The sequence below is a fragment of the Marmota marmota genome, unplaced genomic scaffold (assembly GCF_001458135.2).
Source record: "Marmota marmota marmota unplaced genomic scaffold, marMar, whole genome shotgun sequence".
Lineage (NCBI taxonomy): Eukaryota > Metazoa > Chordata > Mammalia > Rodentia > Sciuridae > Marmota > Marmota marmota.
Genome location: NW_026000222.1, coordinates 188,292 through 209,054, shown reverse-complemented (window position 1 = coordinate 209,054; position 20,763 = coordinate 188,292). Strand labels below are relative to the sequence as shown.

General features: G+C 48.5%; 1 protein-coding gene across 2 annotated transcripts; it reads left to right on the top strand.

The window, feature by feature from the left end:
• Nucleotides 1–4,093: 4,093 nt before the first annotated feature.
• Nucleotides 4,094–20,503, top strand: Gas8 (growth arrest specific 8). 2 transcript variants are annotated; one of them, XM_015495915.2, is made up of 11 exons: nucleotides 4,094–4,166; nucleotides 5,954–6,040; nucleotides 8,530–8,727; nucleotides 9,118–9,324; nucleotides 11,594–11,648; nucleotides 12,294–12,499; nucleotides 13,251–13,418; nucleotides 13,739–13,825; nucleotides 16,673–16,882; nucleotides 19,002–19,067; nucleotides 20,233–20,503. In XM_015495915.2, exons 1-11 carry the CDS (start codon nucleotides 4,164–4,166, stop codon nucleotides 20,380–20,382), a joined length of 1,437 nt encoding a protein of 478 aa, XP_015351401.1. In that variant the 5' UTR covers nucleotides 4,094–4,163; the 3' UTR covers nucleotides 20,383–20,503. The 2 variants fall into 2 exon arrangements, with proteins under 2 accessions (XP_015351401.1, XP_015351400.2); XM_015495914.2 differs by having other exon boundaries at nucleotides 8,437–8,727.
• Nucleotides 20,504–20,763: the final 260 nt, after the last annotated feature.

Here is a 20,763-nt window from a genome sequence, read left to right as displayed (position 1 = left end):
TACCCTGAATTTTCAGATGAAGAAACTGAGCACAGAGTGGTAGGTAGTAATGTGCCCAAGGCTGCACAACCAGGGCTAGAAGTGAGAAGGACTCAGCGGGAACCCTTGCTCTGCAGTTCACAAAACAAAAACAAATTAAAGAAAACTTTCATGGGGGAGGAGTAATTTGTCCCAGTGGAAAAGACATTGAAGGAAGGAATATGAAGTGACAGAGGGACTTCAGGGACTTTAGTTGTAGATGGAGGCTCCAGGGAGGGTGGTCCAAACAGCTTCAGCCAACCAGAGTCAGATTCCAGGTTGGTTCTCAGGCCAGTTTCACCCGGTAGCCAGCCCCCTTAGTACTTGGTGAAGGTCAGTTCCACAGGCTAATAGTTACTCATTTTCTTTAGTTTACAAGGCAAACGAAAGTAGCTTTAAATAGCCCTTTAAAGTGATTTCAGGCCCACAGAATGTGAGCTGCTGGCCTCTCTGATGCCTCTAGAGGCAAAGCTTCCCTCCCAGGGACAAAGCTGAGCTACAAGGTAGATGGTGGAGACTTAAACACTTAAACAGACCAGTGACCCCCCTGAAAGTGGGGGCAGTGGGTGGGCATGGTCCATCCCAGGTTTTTTTTTTTTTTTTTTGGTACTAGGGATTGAACACAGAGGGGTTTAACTCTTTTTTGAGACAGTGTCTCACTAAGTTGCTTAGGTCCTCACAAAGTTGCTAAGGTTCAATTTGAACTCATGATCCTCCTTGCTCAGCCTTCCAAGCTGCTGGGATTACAGGCCTGCATCACTAAGCCTGTCATCCAAAATGACTTTAAGAAAGGCAAGGTAGGGGCTGGGGTTATGGCTCAGTGGTGGAGTGCTTGCCTAGTGTGTGTGAAGCACTGGTTTGATCCTCATCACCACATAAAAATAAATTAAGGAGCTATGGTTGTGGCTCAGTAGTAGAGAGCTTGCTTAGCATGTGTGAGGCACTGGGTTTAATTCTCAGCACCACATATAAATAAATGAACAAAATAAAGGTCTGTCAGTGTCTAAAAAACTTTAAAAACTAATTAATTAATTAAATGTATGGTGTCCATCTACAACTAAAAAATAAGGTAAAGCAGTATTTCTTCCAGAATCTTCTACTCCCATAGAGATATTTCTGCTTATGATGTCTGGACATGTAACTTCTCCTGCCAATAGTATGTGGCAGATGTGACGTCAACTAACTTCTGAGCCTGGGCCATGAGAAGGATTCAGCTCTCCTGGAAGCCTCCTGTTAGAACCAGGCCACATGGCAGGCGACCTACTTGGTTCTGGCTGTCTGTACCACTGAGGTCCCAGCCAATAGCAACTTCAATTGCTTTTAAGTGAGTCCCAACCCTGCCTTTGAGCTGCCCTCCAGTGGGGCTGAGTGAGTTGTCCCCTAAGTCATTGTCAGGTTGCACATTAATGAGCAAAACAAATGAGGTCACTGTATTAACTACAGCATTTTATGCAGTTGCCTGTATGATGTCAAATTGTTATTTGATAGTGAATCCCACTTCAGGGACAAATAAATGATACAGAGGGGTTCTTGTCAAAGTCTTCCCAGCTGGTAATTGACAGGTGATTTGGCGTCAGAGGCCAGTGTTTATTTTCTCTTTAACTTTTCCTTAAGGACATTCTCAAATACACAGGTGGGGAGAATGGCACAATGAGAACTCACCAACCTGATCTGACAACTTCTAGCTCATAACTCGTCTTCTCTGTCCTCAGTCACCTCCCTCTGCTGCTGGGTTGTTTTGAAGAAAATTCTATACATTATATCATTTTCTAACTACTTCAATATTTACCTCTAAGATATAGATTCATATTATGCCAACATCCAGGCCTGCAGTCAGTTGATGCACTAGGTAGCCTGAGCTAGTTTACTTGGATCACCAAGTGGTTGTATTAGGAAGGCCCAAATGTTAGACAAAAAAGTCAGTTGGTTTGTATGTATTAACATTTGCCCTTGGACTTTTCAGGAAGCTAAAATGCCATTTGTTAGGGTTTCTAAGCTGCACAGCTTGATACTGAATCAAAGTTTTGAAGCCATATATGTGAAGAAAAGACCCTTCTAAAAATCAGAATTCAGAATTCAATATGAAAAACCCAGATGACAGTGGGCCTTATTAGGAGTGAAGGAGTGTGCACCCAGGGCTCCCTGAACTATTCATCTTTGCCCATCCACAATGAAAATCAATATGTCTCAACTTTCCTGATGTAACCATCCTATTCTTACCCCTTTTGTTGAAAGGAGTTATGATAATCCACTTATTTAATTCAAGGCTCCATGCCAGACTTCTAAAGCAAAAAGCCAAGCATGAAGTACCTAGCGTGTTGGGTCTGTTAAGTAAGTGTTAAACAACAGTAATTACCCCACTGGGGTATCCAGCTGTAGTCTTCCCTGCCAAACCTCAGTTGGGAGACTCCTACCCTCACCCCAGCCTTGGAAAGGAGGTTCCTGTCAGGCATATAGACAGGCACAGTGGTGCTGGTTCCTTGTTGCCTAGGCTCAGTCACTGGGCCAGACCTTATTAAGACTTCAGGGCTTGCTATGAATATAGCATCATGGCTAAGGATCTGAGTTTAGTAAGTCAATGGTCTTTCAAATGACTGTTCCTTTCCAAGAACATTCATGGTTCTTGGAAAACAGCTCATTGCTGTGACTCTGGTTGCCTACTAATGAGCATCACTCTCCTGGCAGATTGGGAATACCTGAGCCCACCTGTGCCTTCCTTCATTACTCATACACTGCCCTCAATACAACTTTCTAGGGGGATTAGATTCTGGAATCTTCACTTCAAAAACAGATGTGAAGGAAGATGTGCTGCAAGATCTGACATCCTCCCTGCACCCAGTCCTGGGGATTGAATCCAGGGTGCTTTACCACTGAGCTGGATTCCAGCTCTTTTTATTTTGTTTTTGAGACTGCTTTCACTTAGCTGCTGAGGCTGTCCTCAAACTTGGGATCCTCCTGCCAAAGTCGCTGGGATGACAGACATGTGCCACTATACCAGGCTGCAAGATCACTTTTTAAAGAAGATAATAGGGTCTGGGGCTGTAGCTCAGTGGCAGAGCACTCGCCTGGCATGCATGAGGCACTGGGTTCAATCTTCAGCACCACATAAAAATAAATAAAGATATACTATGTGTTCAACTACAACTAAATAAATATTAAAAAAAAAAAAAAAGAAGATGATAAAGTCGAGTGCTTAGGCAAAAGCAAAACAACCACTGGCGAATGAAGACAGACGCCTGCTTATGACAAAGTCAGCCTTCTGGGTGACACAGGTCATCATGCGGGTGTAATAGATGGTTGCAGGGACTGGAAATTTGCTTTGGAAATTATAAAATGCTTAGCAGTATTCAGAGCAAGCGGTTAGAAAAGGAAACCGACTGCCCCCTTTTCTGCAGTGCTTGTTTGGGAGAGAACAGTGACAGGACCACCGAGGCTGCCTCTTTAGGCAGAGGTGGTTTAAAAATGATAATTAGAGAGAGAGGGGTCACTTGTTTCAAAACTTTGGAGCTCAACTTGAACTTAATTTTCTTTGGTGTTTCTGCTCCCCACTGAAGGTTTCTGGAAACCTGCCGCGCATATTCAAGCCTCTCTAGGGCAGCAGGTGGGAGGGCTCTTCCTGCCGGGCGAGGTGAGTCCCTGGAGCAGACTTTCCAGTTTGGGTACTGTCTCCGAGCCTTGGGAGGACGACTGATCCTTCCTTCAGCCATTCGCCCATTCCCCAGCTCATCTTCATGGAGCACTTGCCATGTAGGCGCTGTAGTACGGAACGAAAGACACAGTTCTCCCTCCTCATGGAGCTCGAGTTCTAGTGGCGGGGACCAGCGATCAACGACAGGCGCTAGTTCAGGGGCGTCAGGTAGTCAGGTGTCTCGGGGACGCCCAGCAACCAGCCAATTTCCGCCACTCCGGCAACCTGGAAGCCTTCCCCAGCGCGTTGCTAGGGACGCACTCCCGCCGGGCTGCCGGCATAGTCTCGCGAGAGTATCCGAGATTTCGTGCGGGATCTCGCACGGTTGCCGGGAGAGGGGCCGGAGCTTGGCGGCGGGTCGCGGTGGCTGCTGGTCAGCCNTGCCGGGAGACGGCGCAGCCTCCGCGGGGCAGGAGCGCTTGGCGGCGGGTCGCGGTGGCTCTGGTCAGCCGGCGCCATGGTGAGGCTGGCGGGGTCCTGGGCCTGGGTTGGGCGGGCGGGCGGGCCGGCCTGCGCTCAGAGACCCCGGGACGGGCTGTTCCTGGGATCGAGGACTGGATGCCCTCGTGGGGTTTCCGGGGAAAGCCCGGGGTGCGGGGGTCTGCGCCCTCGGAGCTGAGAGGCGTGGGTTCTTCGGGATGCCGTGCTCCCTGGTGGGCTTAGAATTGCCGAGACCTCGGGCGCGGTGCGCGGTGCGTCCAGAAGACCGAACCTGAGTGTCTCCGATCCTCGGATCCCGTGGTTTCACTTCCTAGGAGTTCTGGGGCACGCAGAGGCCCCATGGAGGAGAGTCGGGGACAGGGGTACCTTAGGACCGTCCCCCACCTGGAGGCTCCTCTCCTCCAGCACGCCCTGATAGAAGGCCGGTGCCCAGGAGTGCCAGGGCATCAGCTCGGGGTTCAGAATCTGTTCCCTTGGAGAGCCTGGTCGGAGCCAGGCCCCTAGTAGGAGAAGCCATGCGGGACCTCGCTGCTTCATCAGGGCTCTCTCCCTTCTTATCTCATGGAACCAGACCCGCCCCTTTGTAATTTAGGAGTCGTCAGTAACCGAGTTTTTGGCAGCAGCGTGGGTATCAGCTGGTTGGGAGGATGCCTCACCGTGGGAGAGCTCCAGGAGCCCCACTAAGCCCCTTCAGCTGACTGTGAACATCCCAAATGCTAACTGGTGCTGAATCTGCCTCCAAGGCTTATGACCTTCCAGGGCGGTGCCATTCCTAGAGTAGAGAGGAGTACCTTAGGAGTTAAGGTTTCTGCGTGCATCATTTGAAAACCAACTGGGAAGGGGGACCAAAGTACTTATCATGAGGTTGTGGGAATATTGGTGATTTTTTTTTTTTAAGAGACAAGGTCTTGCTATGTTGAGTGTTCTGCCTGCCTTGCCTCCCAAGTTGCTGGGACAACAGGCACCTGCACCACTTCATCTGGCTCTTTTTTCCAATTGTTTTTCTAAGATTTTTATGTAAAACTGATTATCATAACGTGAAAGCACAAACAGGAGAGCGTTGGCAGAGGATAGGGCTTGGAAAATTATATCTGTTTGAATGGCATGAAATGAATGGGGGTAGAAGCTAACTCTCTCAGCCTTGTAAAAGCTATTAAAATGAAACATGACCCCATGACCAGTCCTTCTGCTGACCCCATTTACAGATCATCCATAGTGGAAACCTTTTGATCAATAGTTCTTGGTCAGTGTTCCTTGAAGGAGTTTTATATTTTGAAGAAAAAAATCCTTATATTTTCAGGATTAGTTATTTGTATGGAGTCATTTCTCCCTACATTTATTTAACAGTTTCTTTAAGGGGTGGTTACCAAGCATTTAGGCAACATGGTAACCTTTGGCAGAGTGGTATTGTGGGCTTCCTTTCTGACTCTTAAGTAAATTTTCCATTCTCATCAGTGAAATCTGCCATATACCATGGAGTGAATGGATTTGGAACAGATTCCTCCATTCCTTTTATAAAGAGAAAATGAATTTTTCTGGAAAGGGAGATGTCTCCTTTGTGCTTATCCAAATGTGTTGACAGGGTTGTGTGTGGTTAATGGTGGGAAAACCCAGTGCAGAGTGATGTGTTCCAGTTGAGTGCTGTTGTGGCGGGGGAGAGGGGGGTTAGAGTGAGCCTTAGGGGTAGAAGTTCCAAACAGATATTCACTTCCTCCTAAAATGCCCCATGGGAGCAAATCAGAGCCAGCCAAAAAGGGAAAGCCATTAGAGTGTCCTTTACTTACCCAATTGTCTCTTCAACCAAAGGCGCCCAAGAAGAAAGGGAGGAAAGGCAAAGCCAAAGGCACTCCGATTGTCGATGGGCTGGCTCCGGAGGACATGACCAAGGAGCAGGTGAGCAGGCCTGGGCTGTCCAGTCCTGGCTGGGGTGGATACCGCTCCAGGTACCTTGGTGTGCATTTCATGACTACCCGATTCAGTCATCTCCCCTCAATCTGGATCTTCCATTTCTGTCCATGATTCCCATCAACTCTGCAGTTGCAGGTGCATTATATATTTTAAAACAGTGAAATATAGCCAAATTAAGGAACTTTCTAATAGAGTGGTTGGAATTTGGAAGAAAATATTTTTCTGAAATAATAACTTTTAACTCTGTTATCTATCAATCTTGCCCTCTTATGCATCTGATGTTCATAGGGCTATTAGTATACACATGTATGCTATTCTCCTTTATTTACCATTAAGCATCATAGCAGAAAGAAAGTTTTTGAAAGGAACATGATTTACCTAAAATCACATTTTCTCAATCTTATTAATTATTCGTCTTTTTTTTTTTTTAGAGAGAGAGAGAGAATTTTTTAATATTTATTTTTTAGTTTTCGGCGAACACAACATCTTTATTTTATTTGTATGTGGTGCTGAGGATCGAACCCAGCACCCCGCACCTGCCAGGCGAGCACACTACCGCTTGAGCCACATCCCCAGCCCCTTATTCGTCGTTTTTGACAAACATTCTAATAAGGAGTAACAGTGTCAGGGCTTACTCTTTGATATTGTCTGTGCTTAGTTTGGAGAGGGAGTGAAGTCTTTATAGTTTCTTTGTAGTAATTATTATTTTTTCTTTTATTGGTACATTATAGTTGTATGTAAGAGTTAAGTTCATTTTGAGTTAATCATACATGTAGTAATCATTTTAAGTTACTTGTTTATTTTGATGTAAAGGGCTAGTGAACTTAATTATGTGATGACAATTTCATTAAAAAGGCTCCTGACAACTATAGCATGAGGCAAGCATGGTGGACCTGTGGCCTCTTGTGTTGATGGATCATGGCCCTGTGAGCATATGACAGGGGACCTGTGTGATAGTATTAATAAACCTTACTTTCTTTTTTTTTTTTAATATTTATTTTTTAGTTTTTTCGGTGGACACAACATCTTTGTTTGTGTATGGTGCTGAGGATCGAACCTGGGCTGCGCGCTACCGCTTGAGCCACATCCCCAGCTCCTTACTTTCTTATGATAGTTTTAAGATTGAAAGATAAAGAGTCATGTGAGCTGAAGTGGTGATATGTGCTGTATTTTAAGTGCAAGGAAACCATTGGCAGTTTAAGCAGAGGTGTGGTGGGATCAAGTTGTGTTTTGGAAGGATCAGTGGGGTGATGGGTGGAGAGTGGATTGAATGTTGTATTGCCCCAATGTATAAGTTGTTTCTTGTAGAAGTGGAACTTTGATGTAGCACTGGTCCTAACTGGATGGTCTGCAGAGAGCGGGCTGGCCATGTATACTGAACACTTGAGCACAGAAGCCTGCAGGGTCAAGCAGGAGGGTAGAGACTGGGGTGATCTGGAGAATTGTGCCCTCCCCTGGCAGAGAACATCCGCAGTCACTTCACTGGGTGGTTTCCTTGAGGCATTAGACTTCATTGCTCTTTGTTTTCTGATTTTTCAAGAGAAGCTTGAAATTGGATATTTACAAGAAATCTAAATATTGAGTGATGGCAAAATCTAGCACCATGTGAGCCCAACAGAGCAGATTGGTTTCGGCTGTTTGAGTGACACTGATGGTCTGTGATGGAAGACATTTGTTTTTTTGCTGAGGCAGTAGTCAGAATCTGTGATGCCATACTTCCTCATGGGGTCCCAAACTCCTGCCCAATGTCTTCACCTCAGAGGCCCCTGGTTGGCTCTCTTGAAGTAAGAAATGTGCTTTCCCTGTGTTTTGGGAGAGAAAAAAATGTACAATAAGTAGCCTGGGGTTGTGCTCAAAGATAACCAGTTCTCAAGAGAAATGAGGTCCCAAGAAAGCTGTAAGCCTGACCTGCTTTTCTCCTTAACCTATTTGCTGATTTGTGATTGGCTCTGGGCCAAAACCTGTTGAGTGTTAGAAATCTACTGGTTTTGTGTATTTCTGCTTAACACTGTATCTTTAACGGTGAAGTTTTTTTATTTTCTAGACATGTTTACATGCTGCGATATTATTTTCATATGTATTTTTTGCCATATGAGATTTCTTCTACTTGATTTACTCTAATTTTCCAATTATTTTTCTGTGTAAAATTGTCTTATCTCATTTTCTTTTTAATATTTTTGTAGTTCTAATAATGGCAAGGCTAATATCTTTGAGCAAAAAGCTTTTATGTTTCTTTTCAGAAATTTCTTTAGTATAAATTCCCAGGAACTGCTGTAAAGATAGAATTATTCTGTGAAGACTGACCAAATTTGAGAAACTTTTGCCATATCCGGATGTACCCTGTCCTGATAGCCCCTAACATCATGGTTTACCTTTTACTGTTAGTGCTTATTATTTTGGTCAGCGGCCCCTCCCTCTTTCTTCCTTGCCCTTCTTCATCCACCTGCCTCTGCTGTGGGTGTGTGCCTGGTCAGGTGGAAGAGCATGTCAACCGTATCCGTGAGGAGCTGGACCGTGAGCGGGAAGAGCGCAACTACTTCCAGCTGGAGCGCGATAAGATCCACACATTCTGGGAGATCACACGGAGGCAACTGGAGGAGAAGAAGGCTGAGCTTCGAAACAAAGACCGGGAGATGGAGGAAGCTGAGGAGAGGCACCAGGTGGAGATCAAGGTGAGTGAGGCTGGCCTGCCTGTGCCCATGGGACTCACCTGCAGCAAAAGAGCAGCTGAGCCAGGTGGTGGGGTGGGGACTTTTTCCCTTGGCTTTGGGATCTAACTTTTTTAGACTGGAAACCTGAAGGTGTTTTTTCCTAAAAGAGCTTCACCTGAAGGGAAAGAAGCTTCATCCTCCAGTGGCAGGAGAGGCTCTGCAGAGCCTGTGTTTGAATCCCAGCCTCCCTAATGTGGAAGGAGCACAGGCTCTGGGGAAGGTCGACCTCCTTGCAGTTGGTGTTCCCTCTCAGCCCCCTGTGAGCTGGGCAGGATCTCACCCACTGGCTGTGGTGGTGTCCTGTTCTGTGCCTCAGAGCACGAGTGAGCAGATGGCATCCCCATCCCTTAGGTGTACAAGCAGAAGGTGAAGCACCTGCTGTATGAGCACCAGAACACCCTGACAGAGACGCAAGCTGAGGGCACTGTGGTCATGAAGCTGGCTCAGAAGGAGCACCGCTCGCAAGAGGGCGCTCTGCGCAAGGACATGAGGACACTGAAGGTGGCGGTGAAGGAGCAGGAACTGGCCAATGAGGTGGTGGTGAAGAACCTGAGGCTGGTAGGTATGAGGAGTGAGCACCAGAGTGGCAGACTATGGGATTAATGAGCCTAGGGCTTCCTGAACCCCTCATCTTTCAACAACTGGGAGTTTAGGTTTTTGTATAAAAACTCCCACATCTTTTCAGTTGTGGAAATACTTAAAAAAAAAAAAAAAAGAATGCAGCCCAACAAACCATATTTCAGGGCTGAGTGCAGATTGCTGTCTTAAGCCCAGTCAACAGGTTGTCTTCTCCAAAGGAAAATCCAGCTCAGGATCTAATCCTAATACTGCTAATCTCTGACACACAGGGAGCAGTGTTGGATGCTTTAGAGAACCAACCCTTATATGCCTGTGATCCAGTGACTGGGGAGACTGAGGTAGGAGGATCTCAAGTTCAAGGCCAATCTGGGCAACTTAGTGAGACCCTCAAAATAAAAGTAAATAAATAAATAAAAAGGACTGGAGATGTACATTAGTGTTAGAGCATTCCTGGTTGCAATCTCCAGTCTGCAAAAAAAAAAAAAAAAAGAAAAAAAGAAAAGAAAAGAAAAAGAAAAATCAACATGTAAGATATCCTGGGCAGCAGTTCTTCAGTAACTGCTGGCCTTTGACTCTTGGGGTCTCCAGGTAGAGACTGAAATTCATTTGCTGAGTGTCCATTAGGTGTCAGGCCCTGATCATGATCTCTGTCGGAATGCCTTCCCAAGTGGGGCTAAATGTTCAGGAAAGAGAGAGTCAACACATAGGAGAGAAGACAAAACAAATGTGCCAAGTGCATACAGCAAAGCTGTTAGGGGTGAGCATTATAGGAAGAGCAAAGTGGGGTGAGTGCAGGGAGCTAGAGTTGCAGGGAGGCTGCAGTTTTTATAAGAGTTCTAGCATTACCTCATTGAGAAGGTAACATTTGGGTAAAGGCTGGAAGGAGTTAGATGTCTGGGCTGGGGAATTCCATCCTAGAGAAGGGATGGGCCAGTGGAAGACCCGGAGACTAGAGGAGCACGGAGCAGAAAGGCTGGAGGGATGACCAGAGCTTGTTAGCCTGGAAAGCCCTGGGAGGATGGGGCTTTGGTACAGGTCAGTAGGGAGCCCTCTGAGAACTGGGGAGAGGAAGGGTGTGTCTGACTTTAGTTTTCAGAGGTGCTTCTGTATGCTGGGTAGAGAGCCCTTCTAACACATCTGCCTCATGCTGGGAGCAGCCCAGCTTCAACTGTAGGGTGTACCTCAGTGACACTGCAGACTGCAGCAAAGCACGGGGGTGCTGAGGGCCTCCAGAATTGCATGGTCTTTCCTGAGAACCACAGAGTGGCTGGTTTCAGATCAAGTCAGTGGTATGAGGCTGTGTGCTTAACCTGAAGTGTGGGTATGTGTTACGTGTTCAGAATGCTCCTTCATGTAAAAATGCTGCCTTAAAAATAATTTAAGTTTGTAATTAAAAGTTGTACTATATAATAAATTGTTTTTAAAGAATATTTATGGGCTGGGGATGTGGCTCAAGCGGTAGTGCGCTCGCCTGGCATGCGTGCGGCCCGGGTTCGATCCTCAGCACCACATACAAACAAAGATGTTGTGTCCACCGAAAACTAAAAAAAAAGTAAATATTAAAAATTCTCTCTCTCTCCTCTCTCTCTCTCTCTCTCTTTAAAAAAAAAAAAAAAAAGATGCTTTAGAATATTTATTTATTTCAATACTAGTAATTGAATCCAGGGATGCTGTACCATTGAACTACATCCCAGACCTTTTTAAAGATTTTTTTCTTTCAAGACAGGATCTCACTAAGTTGCTCAGGATAGCCTTGAACTTGTGATTGTCCTACCTCAACCTCCTGAGTCACTGGGATTATAGGTGTGTGCCTCTGTGCCTGGCATAATAATTGTTTATGAAAATAATTTTTGAATGTTGCTCTGAGCAACAGTGAGGTGGGTTTGCAGGAGCTATTTGAGGCTCCTGGAAAGAGCTGTAGCTCTGTGTAGAAGTGGCTGTTCTCCAGCCTATGGGAAGGCACCATGAGGAAACCAAGCTGTCCAGTACTCAGATCTGTTATATCTTCCAGGCTCAGAGGTGATCTTGCTCAGGGAGGAGACTTATGAAATGTGGAGGTGACCAAAACATGTTATTCTGGACAGGTTCCATGAACTTAGAGGGGAGGGGAGCCCAGCAGCCAGTAGCATGAGCAGCATGGGGTTTACTGAGCTCAACTTTTCTTAGCGGGGAGGAACAGGGTTGGCCTGAAGGGTACGCACGCCTGTCTGCTTCACTGTCTAGTAACTTGTTATTCTTCACCTGGCAGAAACATGCCGAGGAGATCACCAAGATGCGGAATGACTTTGAGAGGCAAGTTCGAGGTCAGTTCCTAAGATGCACATTGGTAAGATGGTGTCAGAGACCTACCTTCATCAGAAAGTAATTTGCCTCCAGAGCTTGTTAATTCAGAGCATGATAAGCAGATTAAAATAGCCCCCCACACAGGGAGAGAATGGACCCACTCAGAGTCCCAGAACAACTATTTCTGTGTGAGTTTGGGAGGCTGTGAAGACCTCACACTTCCCCACTCCTGTCTCAAATCAGTAGTTAACAGCAGGCGCGAGTTGTTCAGTCTGTGGGCAGCATTTTTCAAATAGGCTTCTGGCCGAGAAGCCTCAGATTTCAGAAGTCCATGAAGTTGCCTGAGTAAGCCCTGCAGTCTGTAGCTAGGTGTTGAATGCCATTGGGGTCAGCTGACAGTGTTGGGAGCCCAGTGCAGGCACTGATATGCCTGTCACCGGAAAAGGAGGGCCAACAGTGGCCCTTGCGCTGAGTGTGTCCCCTGGAGCCTCAGCAGGAAAAGCTCACCTAAGCCTTTCCTGTCCTTTGGCAGAGCTTGTTTGCACAACCGTTGTTGTGACCATCATGGCAGTTCTGGGCCCTGTTTTCAGGTTTCATCTATTCTTGTAGCCACATGGCACTTGTTTTTCCTTTGTTAAGCTGCTGTATGTGCTGCTTCCTTTCAGAAATCGAGGCCAAGTATGATAAAAAGATGAAGGTGCTAAGGGATGAGCTTGACCTGCGCAGAAAGACTGAGATCCACGAGGTGGAGGAGAGGAAGAACGGCCAGATCAACACGCTGATGCGGCGTCATGAGGAGGCCTTCGCTGACGTCAAGAACTACTACAACGACATCACGCTCAACAACCTGGCCCTCATCAGCGCCCTCAAGGTGCTCACCTGGGTTGGGCCCGTCCGCATCCTTTGCCGGTCCTTGCTGTGGGCTGCAGGCTCCAGCTCTCACAGTCCCCTGGACCCAACACCCCTTTCTGTAAATGCACTGGACAGAGCCCCTCTGCTACCCTCAATTGAAATATGTGAGTAATGTGACTTATCTCCACCCATAATTGAGAATAAGCAGGCCAGGTGTGGTGGCGCCTGCCTATGATCCTAGCTACTTGCGAGACTGAGGCAGGAAGATCACAAGTTTCAGGCCAGCCTGGACAATTTTAGCAAGATCCTGTATCAAAATAAAAAATAAAAAGAGCTGGGGATGTAGCGCAGTGGTGGAGCACCCCTGGGTTCCATCACCAGCACCACAAATAAACAAACAAAATTCCAGTTTCCCTAACTGCTGTGAAGCAGTAACAGGCTATCCTGACACATCAACACCCAGGCACCATGCCATGGCTGCAGTGTGGCCAGAGTGGGCCATTGTCATCGTCCCTCAGATGCTGGCAGTGGCAGGGTTTCCATGGTGAAGAGCAGCCCCGGTGGAGTCCTGAACAAAGTGCAGGCTCTCATTTTGCATGGAAGCTGCATTCCTAGAAAATTCAGAATAAGTTTTGACTTTGCAAAATACAGTTTGTCCACAAAGCAAGCCTAAGTCCCCAGCGTGTGTGAGGCTGGAAGGACATGTGTGGTCAGGAGAGCACCCAGTCTATGCTCCACAGGCTGAGCTCCTCCTGCACCTGAGCCCATAGGAGCAGATGGAGGACATGCGGAAGAAGGAAGAACACCTGGAGAGGGAAATGGCAGAGGTGTCTATGCAGAACAGGCGTCTGGCAGACCCTCTGCAAAAGGCACGGGAGGAGATGAACGAGATGCAGAGGAAGCTTGGGAAGTATGAGAGGGACAAGCAGATCCTGGTGGTGAGTTCCCTGCTGAGTTCCTCCCTCCTTGGCACATGCGTTCCTGGCCTCAGGAAAGTGGGCACATCTGGGGGCATCTCCTGAGGGCGGGAAGGGAAAGGGAGGCTGGACTCTTTACTTCCATTGAGGGTGCTAAGGGAGATGAGGCCCTAGTCTTCCACTGTCCTACCAGCCAGCCTAGGTGGGGCCCGGCTGTTGGAAGTTTTCTACCAATTGTTCCTGGAGGTTATTTCTGGCCTTGCTGTCTTCCAGAAGCTTGTGGTACATGGTTACTTGTGAATCTGAATGCTGTCTGTCCCCACTCCCTGTACTCTCTCTAGAGCACAACAGCACGCTTGAAGGTTACTGAGAAAGAGCTGAGAGACCTGCAGTGGGAGCACGAGGTGCTGGAGCAGCGGTTCATCAAGGTTGGTGAGGCTTGAGGCCCTGGCTGTCTCTGGGACTGGGAGCTGCAGATTCTCTCGCCTGCTTCTCAGTCCACTCAGCTTTTATGAGTCAAAAGACTGTGGTGGTGTTGGTGTGTGTCACTTGTCTGCAACTCTGGAGGCGGCTGAAACAGGTTCAGGTTACCCTGGGCAGCTTAGTGAGACTGTGTAAGAATAAAAATAAGAAGGGCTGGGGGTGTAGCTCAATCATCTCCAGCACCACAGAATACAAAAAGAAAAACAAAAAGCCATCCTGGCATTGTACAAGGCCTGGGGCCTCAAGGGGAGTGCCTGCCAGTCCCTTCAGAAGCTGACTTTGCAGTACATAGAGGAGGACTGGCCCAGGCAGCAGCTGTTTCCCGCTGCATGAGTGTGTTTCTGAGCATTAGCCTGTTACACGCTCGTTGTTCAGAAATACTGGGATCCTGAGGGTAAGTGAACCAGCTGCTCAGTGCTGTCCCCATAAGAGCTGATGGTTTTGTGAGCCACCTTCCAGGCTTCTTCCTGCATCCGTTAGCATAGATGTGGCACCATGGTTTACAAAGTGGGAGCATGTCAACAGCACCCTGCATTTTAATCTCACGGTTTGTCCAGGCTGCACACACACAGCAGCCTCGTTCTTTGTGACAGCTGCATCTGCTAGTTTATAGTTCCTCTTTTTTTTTTTTTTTTTTAAATTTTTTATATATATATTTATTGTTTTTAGTTTTCGGTGGATACAACATCTTTGTATGTGGTGCTGAGGATCGAACCCGGGCCGCACGCATGCCAGGCGAGCGCGCTACCACTTGAGCCACATCCCCAGCCCTATAGTTCCTCTTGAGGAGCTGTTCTTTGTTTTCAGTCCTTTGTTCTTACTACATTGTTGTTGCAATTACCCTTTCCATTTCATTCTGCGCTGTGTGATCAGTCCTTGCAGTGGAGTGCTGGGTCAGAGGGGTCTGTGCTAGAACGCTGATGAGTCACTAAGAGGGCTGCTCTGGGTGATGCTCCTGACAGCACGGCCTGAGGGCCACTTCCTGCTCCTTCCTGCCTACTCTAGAGCTGATGAACTTCCTCCTTTGCTGATAGGATTGGGCAGACACTTCTCATGGATAGTGCAGGTCTGATGTCTCTTGCAATGTTACTTCCTGCCTCTGTGGTTTGAAGGTCTGGCCAAGGATCACCCTGCATCACAGGACCCTTATGCTGTGTCTATGGCTCACGTGGCTGAGCATTTCATCATGAGCCATAGTCACTAAAGAGTTCACAGATGCAGACCAATAATGAATTGGCCCCATCTCCCCATAGCAGGCCTCTCAGGAGCCTCGCATCTGTGGCAGGTCTGTTCACCTTCAGAGGTGCTGAGGGTTTCACAGGGTGTAGATCACTGGACTCTGCCACTGGCAGCCAATGACCTGCACAGACAGTCCCTTGACCCCTAGGCTTATCTGAGTCCTGCTATTCCCTTCTTCCTTCCTGTGAATTTGGTGGCCAGCATTAATGGGAGGTATAGAGCAGAAACATGTCTGGGTTGCATCCTGTTCTCTGCCGCATCTTGCACATGAATATGGCTCATGATGTGTGCCAGTCAGTGTCTCAGAGAACCAGGAATTCAGATTTGTTGGCAAAATCTAGAGACTAATGATCCACAGGTTTGCTGACAGGGAATTGAATATAGGCAGATCCGTGGGACTCGGCACAGTCGTTGGGGAGGATACAGTACTCTCTGCTTGGAAGGCTGTAGGGTATGCTGCTATGTGGAAAGTTGCAATGATGTAGCATGATCCTCCTTCTTTACTAACAGTGATGAGAACATTCTGGAAGGAGTCATACCAAATGATCACAGTAGTGGCCGCTGGGAATTGGGGTTAAACAAGTGTTTACCGGGGCTGGGGTTGTGGCTTAGCAGTAGAACGCTCACCTAGCATGTGCGAGGCCCTGGGTTCGATCCTCAGCACCACATAATAATAAATAAATAAAATGAAGGTCCATTAATAACTAAAAAATACCAAAAAAAAAAAAAAAAGAAAGAAAAAGTAGGGGAGAAGAGACATTTTTACTTATTGGTTGACAGACTGCTGCTGCAAGGCTTGCTTTAGACCTGCCTTGTAGGACATATTGATGGCAAGGAATCAATATGTCAATCTGTAGGAAACTCCAAGGGCTCTCCTGCAAATATTGCCTGCTTGCAGATGGACAGGCTGTCACATGGGGGCAATCAGGGGTACATCTCCTCTGAGCCCACAGCCCTAACTCAGGCAAAGCTGGGCCTGACCCACCTATGGAGCAGATTTCAGGGTGGGGCTATTCCTGCTCTTAGCACACCCCACTACTGCTGCTGCTTCTGCCTCCTCCTCCTTCCTCTCCTCTCTTCCCCCTCCTTCCCCTTTTTTGACTCCTTTTTTTTTTTTTTTGCAGTCCTAGGGATTGAACGCAGGGTGCTCTACCACTGAGGCACATCCCTAACACTTTTTATTTTTATATTTTGAGACAGAGTCCTGTTAAGCTGCTGAGGCTGGCCTCAAATTTGTGAACCTCCTGCCTCAGCCTCTGGTTACAGGTGTGCACCACTGTGCCCAGCCCCATTGCTTCTTGAGGGGGTTCATGCTGCTATTTCTCTCTTGCATTCCTCTGTGTAGATAGTTGCATACCTTTAACTCTGCACAGAAGATGGGGTTTTAGGCAGTGGATGGCACATAGACCATGTATTCTAGGTGTGGTCACCAGTGTAAGTGACCTTTTGTAGTAACAGTGTGCTCCACAAAGGGGCAGGGTAGGAGGTGGCTTCTCCCCAGTGAGATGTCCCAGTGGGGGACTTTGTTGCTCACCGCAGTCTCCTTCTTGCAGGTACAGCAAGAGCGGGATGAGCTCTACCGGAAGTTCACTGCAGCCATCCAGGAGGTGCAGCAGAAGATAGGCTTCAAGAACCTGGTGCTGGAACGCAAGCTGCAGACACTGAATACTGCCATGGAGAAGAGGGAGGTGCAGTTCAATGAGGTGCTGGCGGCCTCCAACCTGGACCCTGCAGCATTGACACTCGTGTCCCGCAAACTTGAGGTAGGCCTCCGGGGGCAGGGCTGGTGGCTGCCCCAACTCTTACCTACAGTGGGCAGCCTAGTCTCCTGTGGTGGGACCCTTTGGTCCTGCGCTGTGCCTCCTGAACCAGGGGGCGACCTCAATTACCCACGGGGGGCGGGTTTCCTGCAGGCGTCTGTGCCTCAGGCCTGCATGGGCCTGCAGTTTGCTTTGAGGGGTTTTGCTTGTGTTGCTGTTGGGTCTTGCTTGACCCTCCTTAACCTCATAGCACCTCATAACTTCTGAGCCTTGCCATTCTAGTTCTCCTGTGGCTCATCATGATGCACCAAGTAGAACTGAGGATATTCTAGAAACAGAAAAGCTGCTCTGGGAATCTGCAGGACTGAGTCCCTCAGTCACTTGACAGTGGACTCAGAGACAGGCCTGGGGTCAGCCTGGGGACAGCCTGGGAGTGGAAAAGCCATGCTCAGCACCCATGCGCCTGTACTACAGGCAGCTCTTCTACGATGGCTCATCACAGTTTAAAACTCTAGGCCCAAAGAATTAGCTTTGTGTCTAGGCACCTCATCTCTATTTATGACACTCCATCCTGATTTGCTTCACTGCCCTTCGTCCCCCTCCACATCCTGACCTGAGGCTGCATGCAGTACTAGGCCTCACACTGAGCACCCCAAGCTGCCTAGGGAGCAGGAAACCCAGAAAACCCAGGGTTTGTTGGAAACCCAGGACTAAGGGCAACTGCAGGCTGTCAGCTGTACCCTGGAGTGTAGGGCTGGTCAGGAACCACAACTCTGTTCTGGGCACAGAGGCCTGATCACAGCCCCCTCTGCCTCAGATGGGGAATGCATGGCCAGAGATAGCAGATAATGTCAGTGCAAGACAAGGAACTGAGATCCAAGAGCTACTAAAGACCAGCTCCACAGGACTTATCCCTGATTTAGGAGGGGCTGGGAGGGTCCAAGGTGACAGGCTATGTTTCTGGACAGGGAGACCGAGTGTTTACAGGAGAGCAGCAGGGCCCTGGTTGTACCTGTGGGACCAGGTTACTGGGATAGGCCAGATCTTGGGCCTGGGGTGGTGTAGCAACACAGGAGGGGAGGGGCCATGTTGGGACTGGCGATAACCTGTCTCTGGGTTTGGAGGCTCACCTGCAACATGGGTAGGTGTGAGAAGTGAAGTCCTGCTGTTTGGTCACGGAAGAGGGACAGTTCCACCTCTGTGGACTGGTAAGCCTGAGATGGCAATGATAAGAATCAGTCCTGGGGCTGGGGATGTGGCTCAAGTGGTAGCGCGCTCGCCTGGCATGCGTGTGGCCCGGGTTCGATCCTCAGCACCACATACAAACAAAGATGTTGTGTCTGCCGATAACTGAAAAATAAATATTAAAAAACTATTAAAAAAAAAAAAAAAAAGAATCAGTCCCGTCCACCACAATCAGGTGAATACTAACTAACTGTGGGTTACAGTTGGTACTAAATGTGGGTTAGCTCTTGTTTTCCCTGATTATTCTTATCCCAATTTATAGGCAAGTAGCCTTGCAGTGAAGTGACAGCAGTGCCCATAGGATCTCTCTCAAGAGAGGCGAGAGAGGGTTTGGGGAGCTTCTCTGGAGGCAGGCTAGGTCCAACTCTTAGTCTGGCACCTTACAGCACTCCTCAGGTGGGAGCATCCCAAGGGGCTTGGGCCCTGCAGATCTGGGCCCATTACTTTTGGTTCAACACTTAAGGTTTTGAAAGTTACACAGGCTACTCTTTCTGTTTAAAAATTGGATAATAATGCCATGTGATTCAAGAAGTTTAAAAGTGTAAGTTTTTTTGTTTAGTGCCAGGCTGTTGCAAAGTAAGATCTTTGCTGTCCCTGGTAACCCATGTTTATTACTTACCATCAAGACAGTTTCTCCATGGGGTGTGGATGGCACTGGGACATACTCCGGTTCTCCCCTTCCTCCCATTCTGTTTTCTCTCAACCCTTGGGGACCTTCTTCTGCCGACATACCCTTGTCTAGATGCATACATATATTGAGCCAGGACTTTATTCCCTGAGCTTCTTGGGACCCCCAAGGGAGCTCCCAGACCATCATCCACCTCCTTCACCTTGGCCAAAAGACCTGTCCCAAATTCACCTCTGCCTCTGTCCTCAGGATGTTCTGGAGTCAAAGAATAGTACCATCAAGGACCTGCAGTATGAGTTGGCCCGAGTCTGTAAGGTATGCACCTGCCTCCTTGCCTCCTCCCTTGGCTATGACCTGGCATCTGGCTTCAGCCTGTAGACAGTGTGACTGCTGACCATCTCTGAGGACCCATCCATTTCCCATTCACATGTCATTTGATGAGGCTGGTGGACCATCCCCATGTGAGGGGCAGACACAGCACGAGGTCATCTGTACCTGCCTAGGACTGAGCTGGCTGCTCTGTCTGCAGAGGAATTCACCAAGAGCAGCTGCCCCACCAGTGCAACTCGGTTACACCCTTAACTCCGAGGGATGGACATCACTTGTTGGTTCTGTTGTTCGGGGACCTGTCCAGATGTTTCTGTCATCCTGTGTCTTTAAGACCCCTGGGTGCAGGCACTGTCACCCACAGTTCCCAGGTTCCACGGCACCCACATGGTCCTGGCTTCCTGACCCTTCCAGCCCCTTGCCTGCTTTTTATGCACATGCTGGTGTTTGTGCAGAGCTAGGGCCATTTGCTGTGAACCTCAAGGGTCTACACCCCAGTTCTCTCTAGAGCCTGTCTTTGCCCACACTGGAGTCATTTTTGAGCCGTACTGAGGACAGCTACCCTTTTGAGCATTTGCGGAGTCAGGCCAGGCCTGAAGCATTTCTCACACATCGATTCATTGAGCTTTTACAACCACCCAGTGAAATATGAACCCTTCTAAAAATGTGCATTTTCTACAGTTGGAAGCAGGGGCCTCTGGCATGGTAGCTGTGTTAGGCCCACCAGCACTGTCTCCCAGGCCTTGTCTCTTGGGACAGATCAGGGGTGACCAGGACTCTTCTCCAGGCAGGCCCTGCCCCTGGTGAAGATGCAGGGTGCTGTGCCCATGGGAGCAGGGAATAGAGGCCATTGACAAGGGTAGGAGGGAACAGTGGCCCTCGCTGAGACATGCTTGCTGAGGAGCCGGGGCGGGGGGGGCACACTCAGGCCACAGTTCTCCTGAGTTCCTCCCTTTGCCTCAGCATACCTTCGTGTGTTAAGCCCCAGTCAACACCTGCAGCTGTGTTAGCACGGGGCTGGCCTGAAGTGACCACTAACAGATGCTTGCTCTGTTCCTCCTCACACCATGCTGGCCCTGCCCTCTATGGAGCAGGGCTCAGCTCTGGGTGGGTCAACTCCTTGTTCCTCCCTGACACTGCCTTGTTCCCACAGGCTCATAATGACCTCCTGCGCACATACGAGGCAAAGCTGCTGGCCTTTGGAATCCCTCTGGACAATGTGGGCTTCAAGCCTCTGGAGACAGCGGTGATTGGGCAGACGCTGGGTCAGGGCCCTGCAGGACTTGTGGGTACCCCAACCTAGCTACATGCTTGGGGCTGCAGCCCACAGAACTGATTAGGGACACTCCCTAGGTGACTCCCTCTTTCCAGGCAGTAAGTTTTTAAATTTTAGATTATCATCAATGAATGAAAATTTTTCCACATTTCCTTTGTGTTCTCTTGCTGGGCTCTGTAGGGGAGAACCACCTGCAGGAGAATCTCCTTCCCTGGGGCACGTCCAGCTTGTGCCACACCACACCTGAGTCCTCCAACTTCAGCAGCACTTTCTCTGACAGCCCCCTTGTTCACCTGGTGGCCAAGGTGGCAGAGATCTAGCCACCCATAAATTGCTCCTGTCCCAAAGATGGGAGCAGTTCTGCAGATGCAGCGCTGTCATTAGAGACCTGAGTGAGTCACAGCTGCC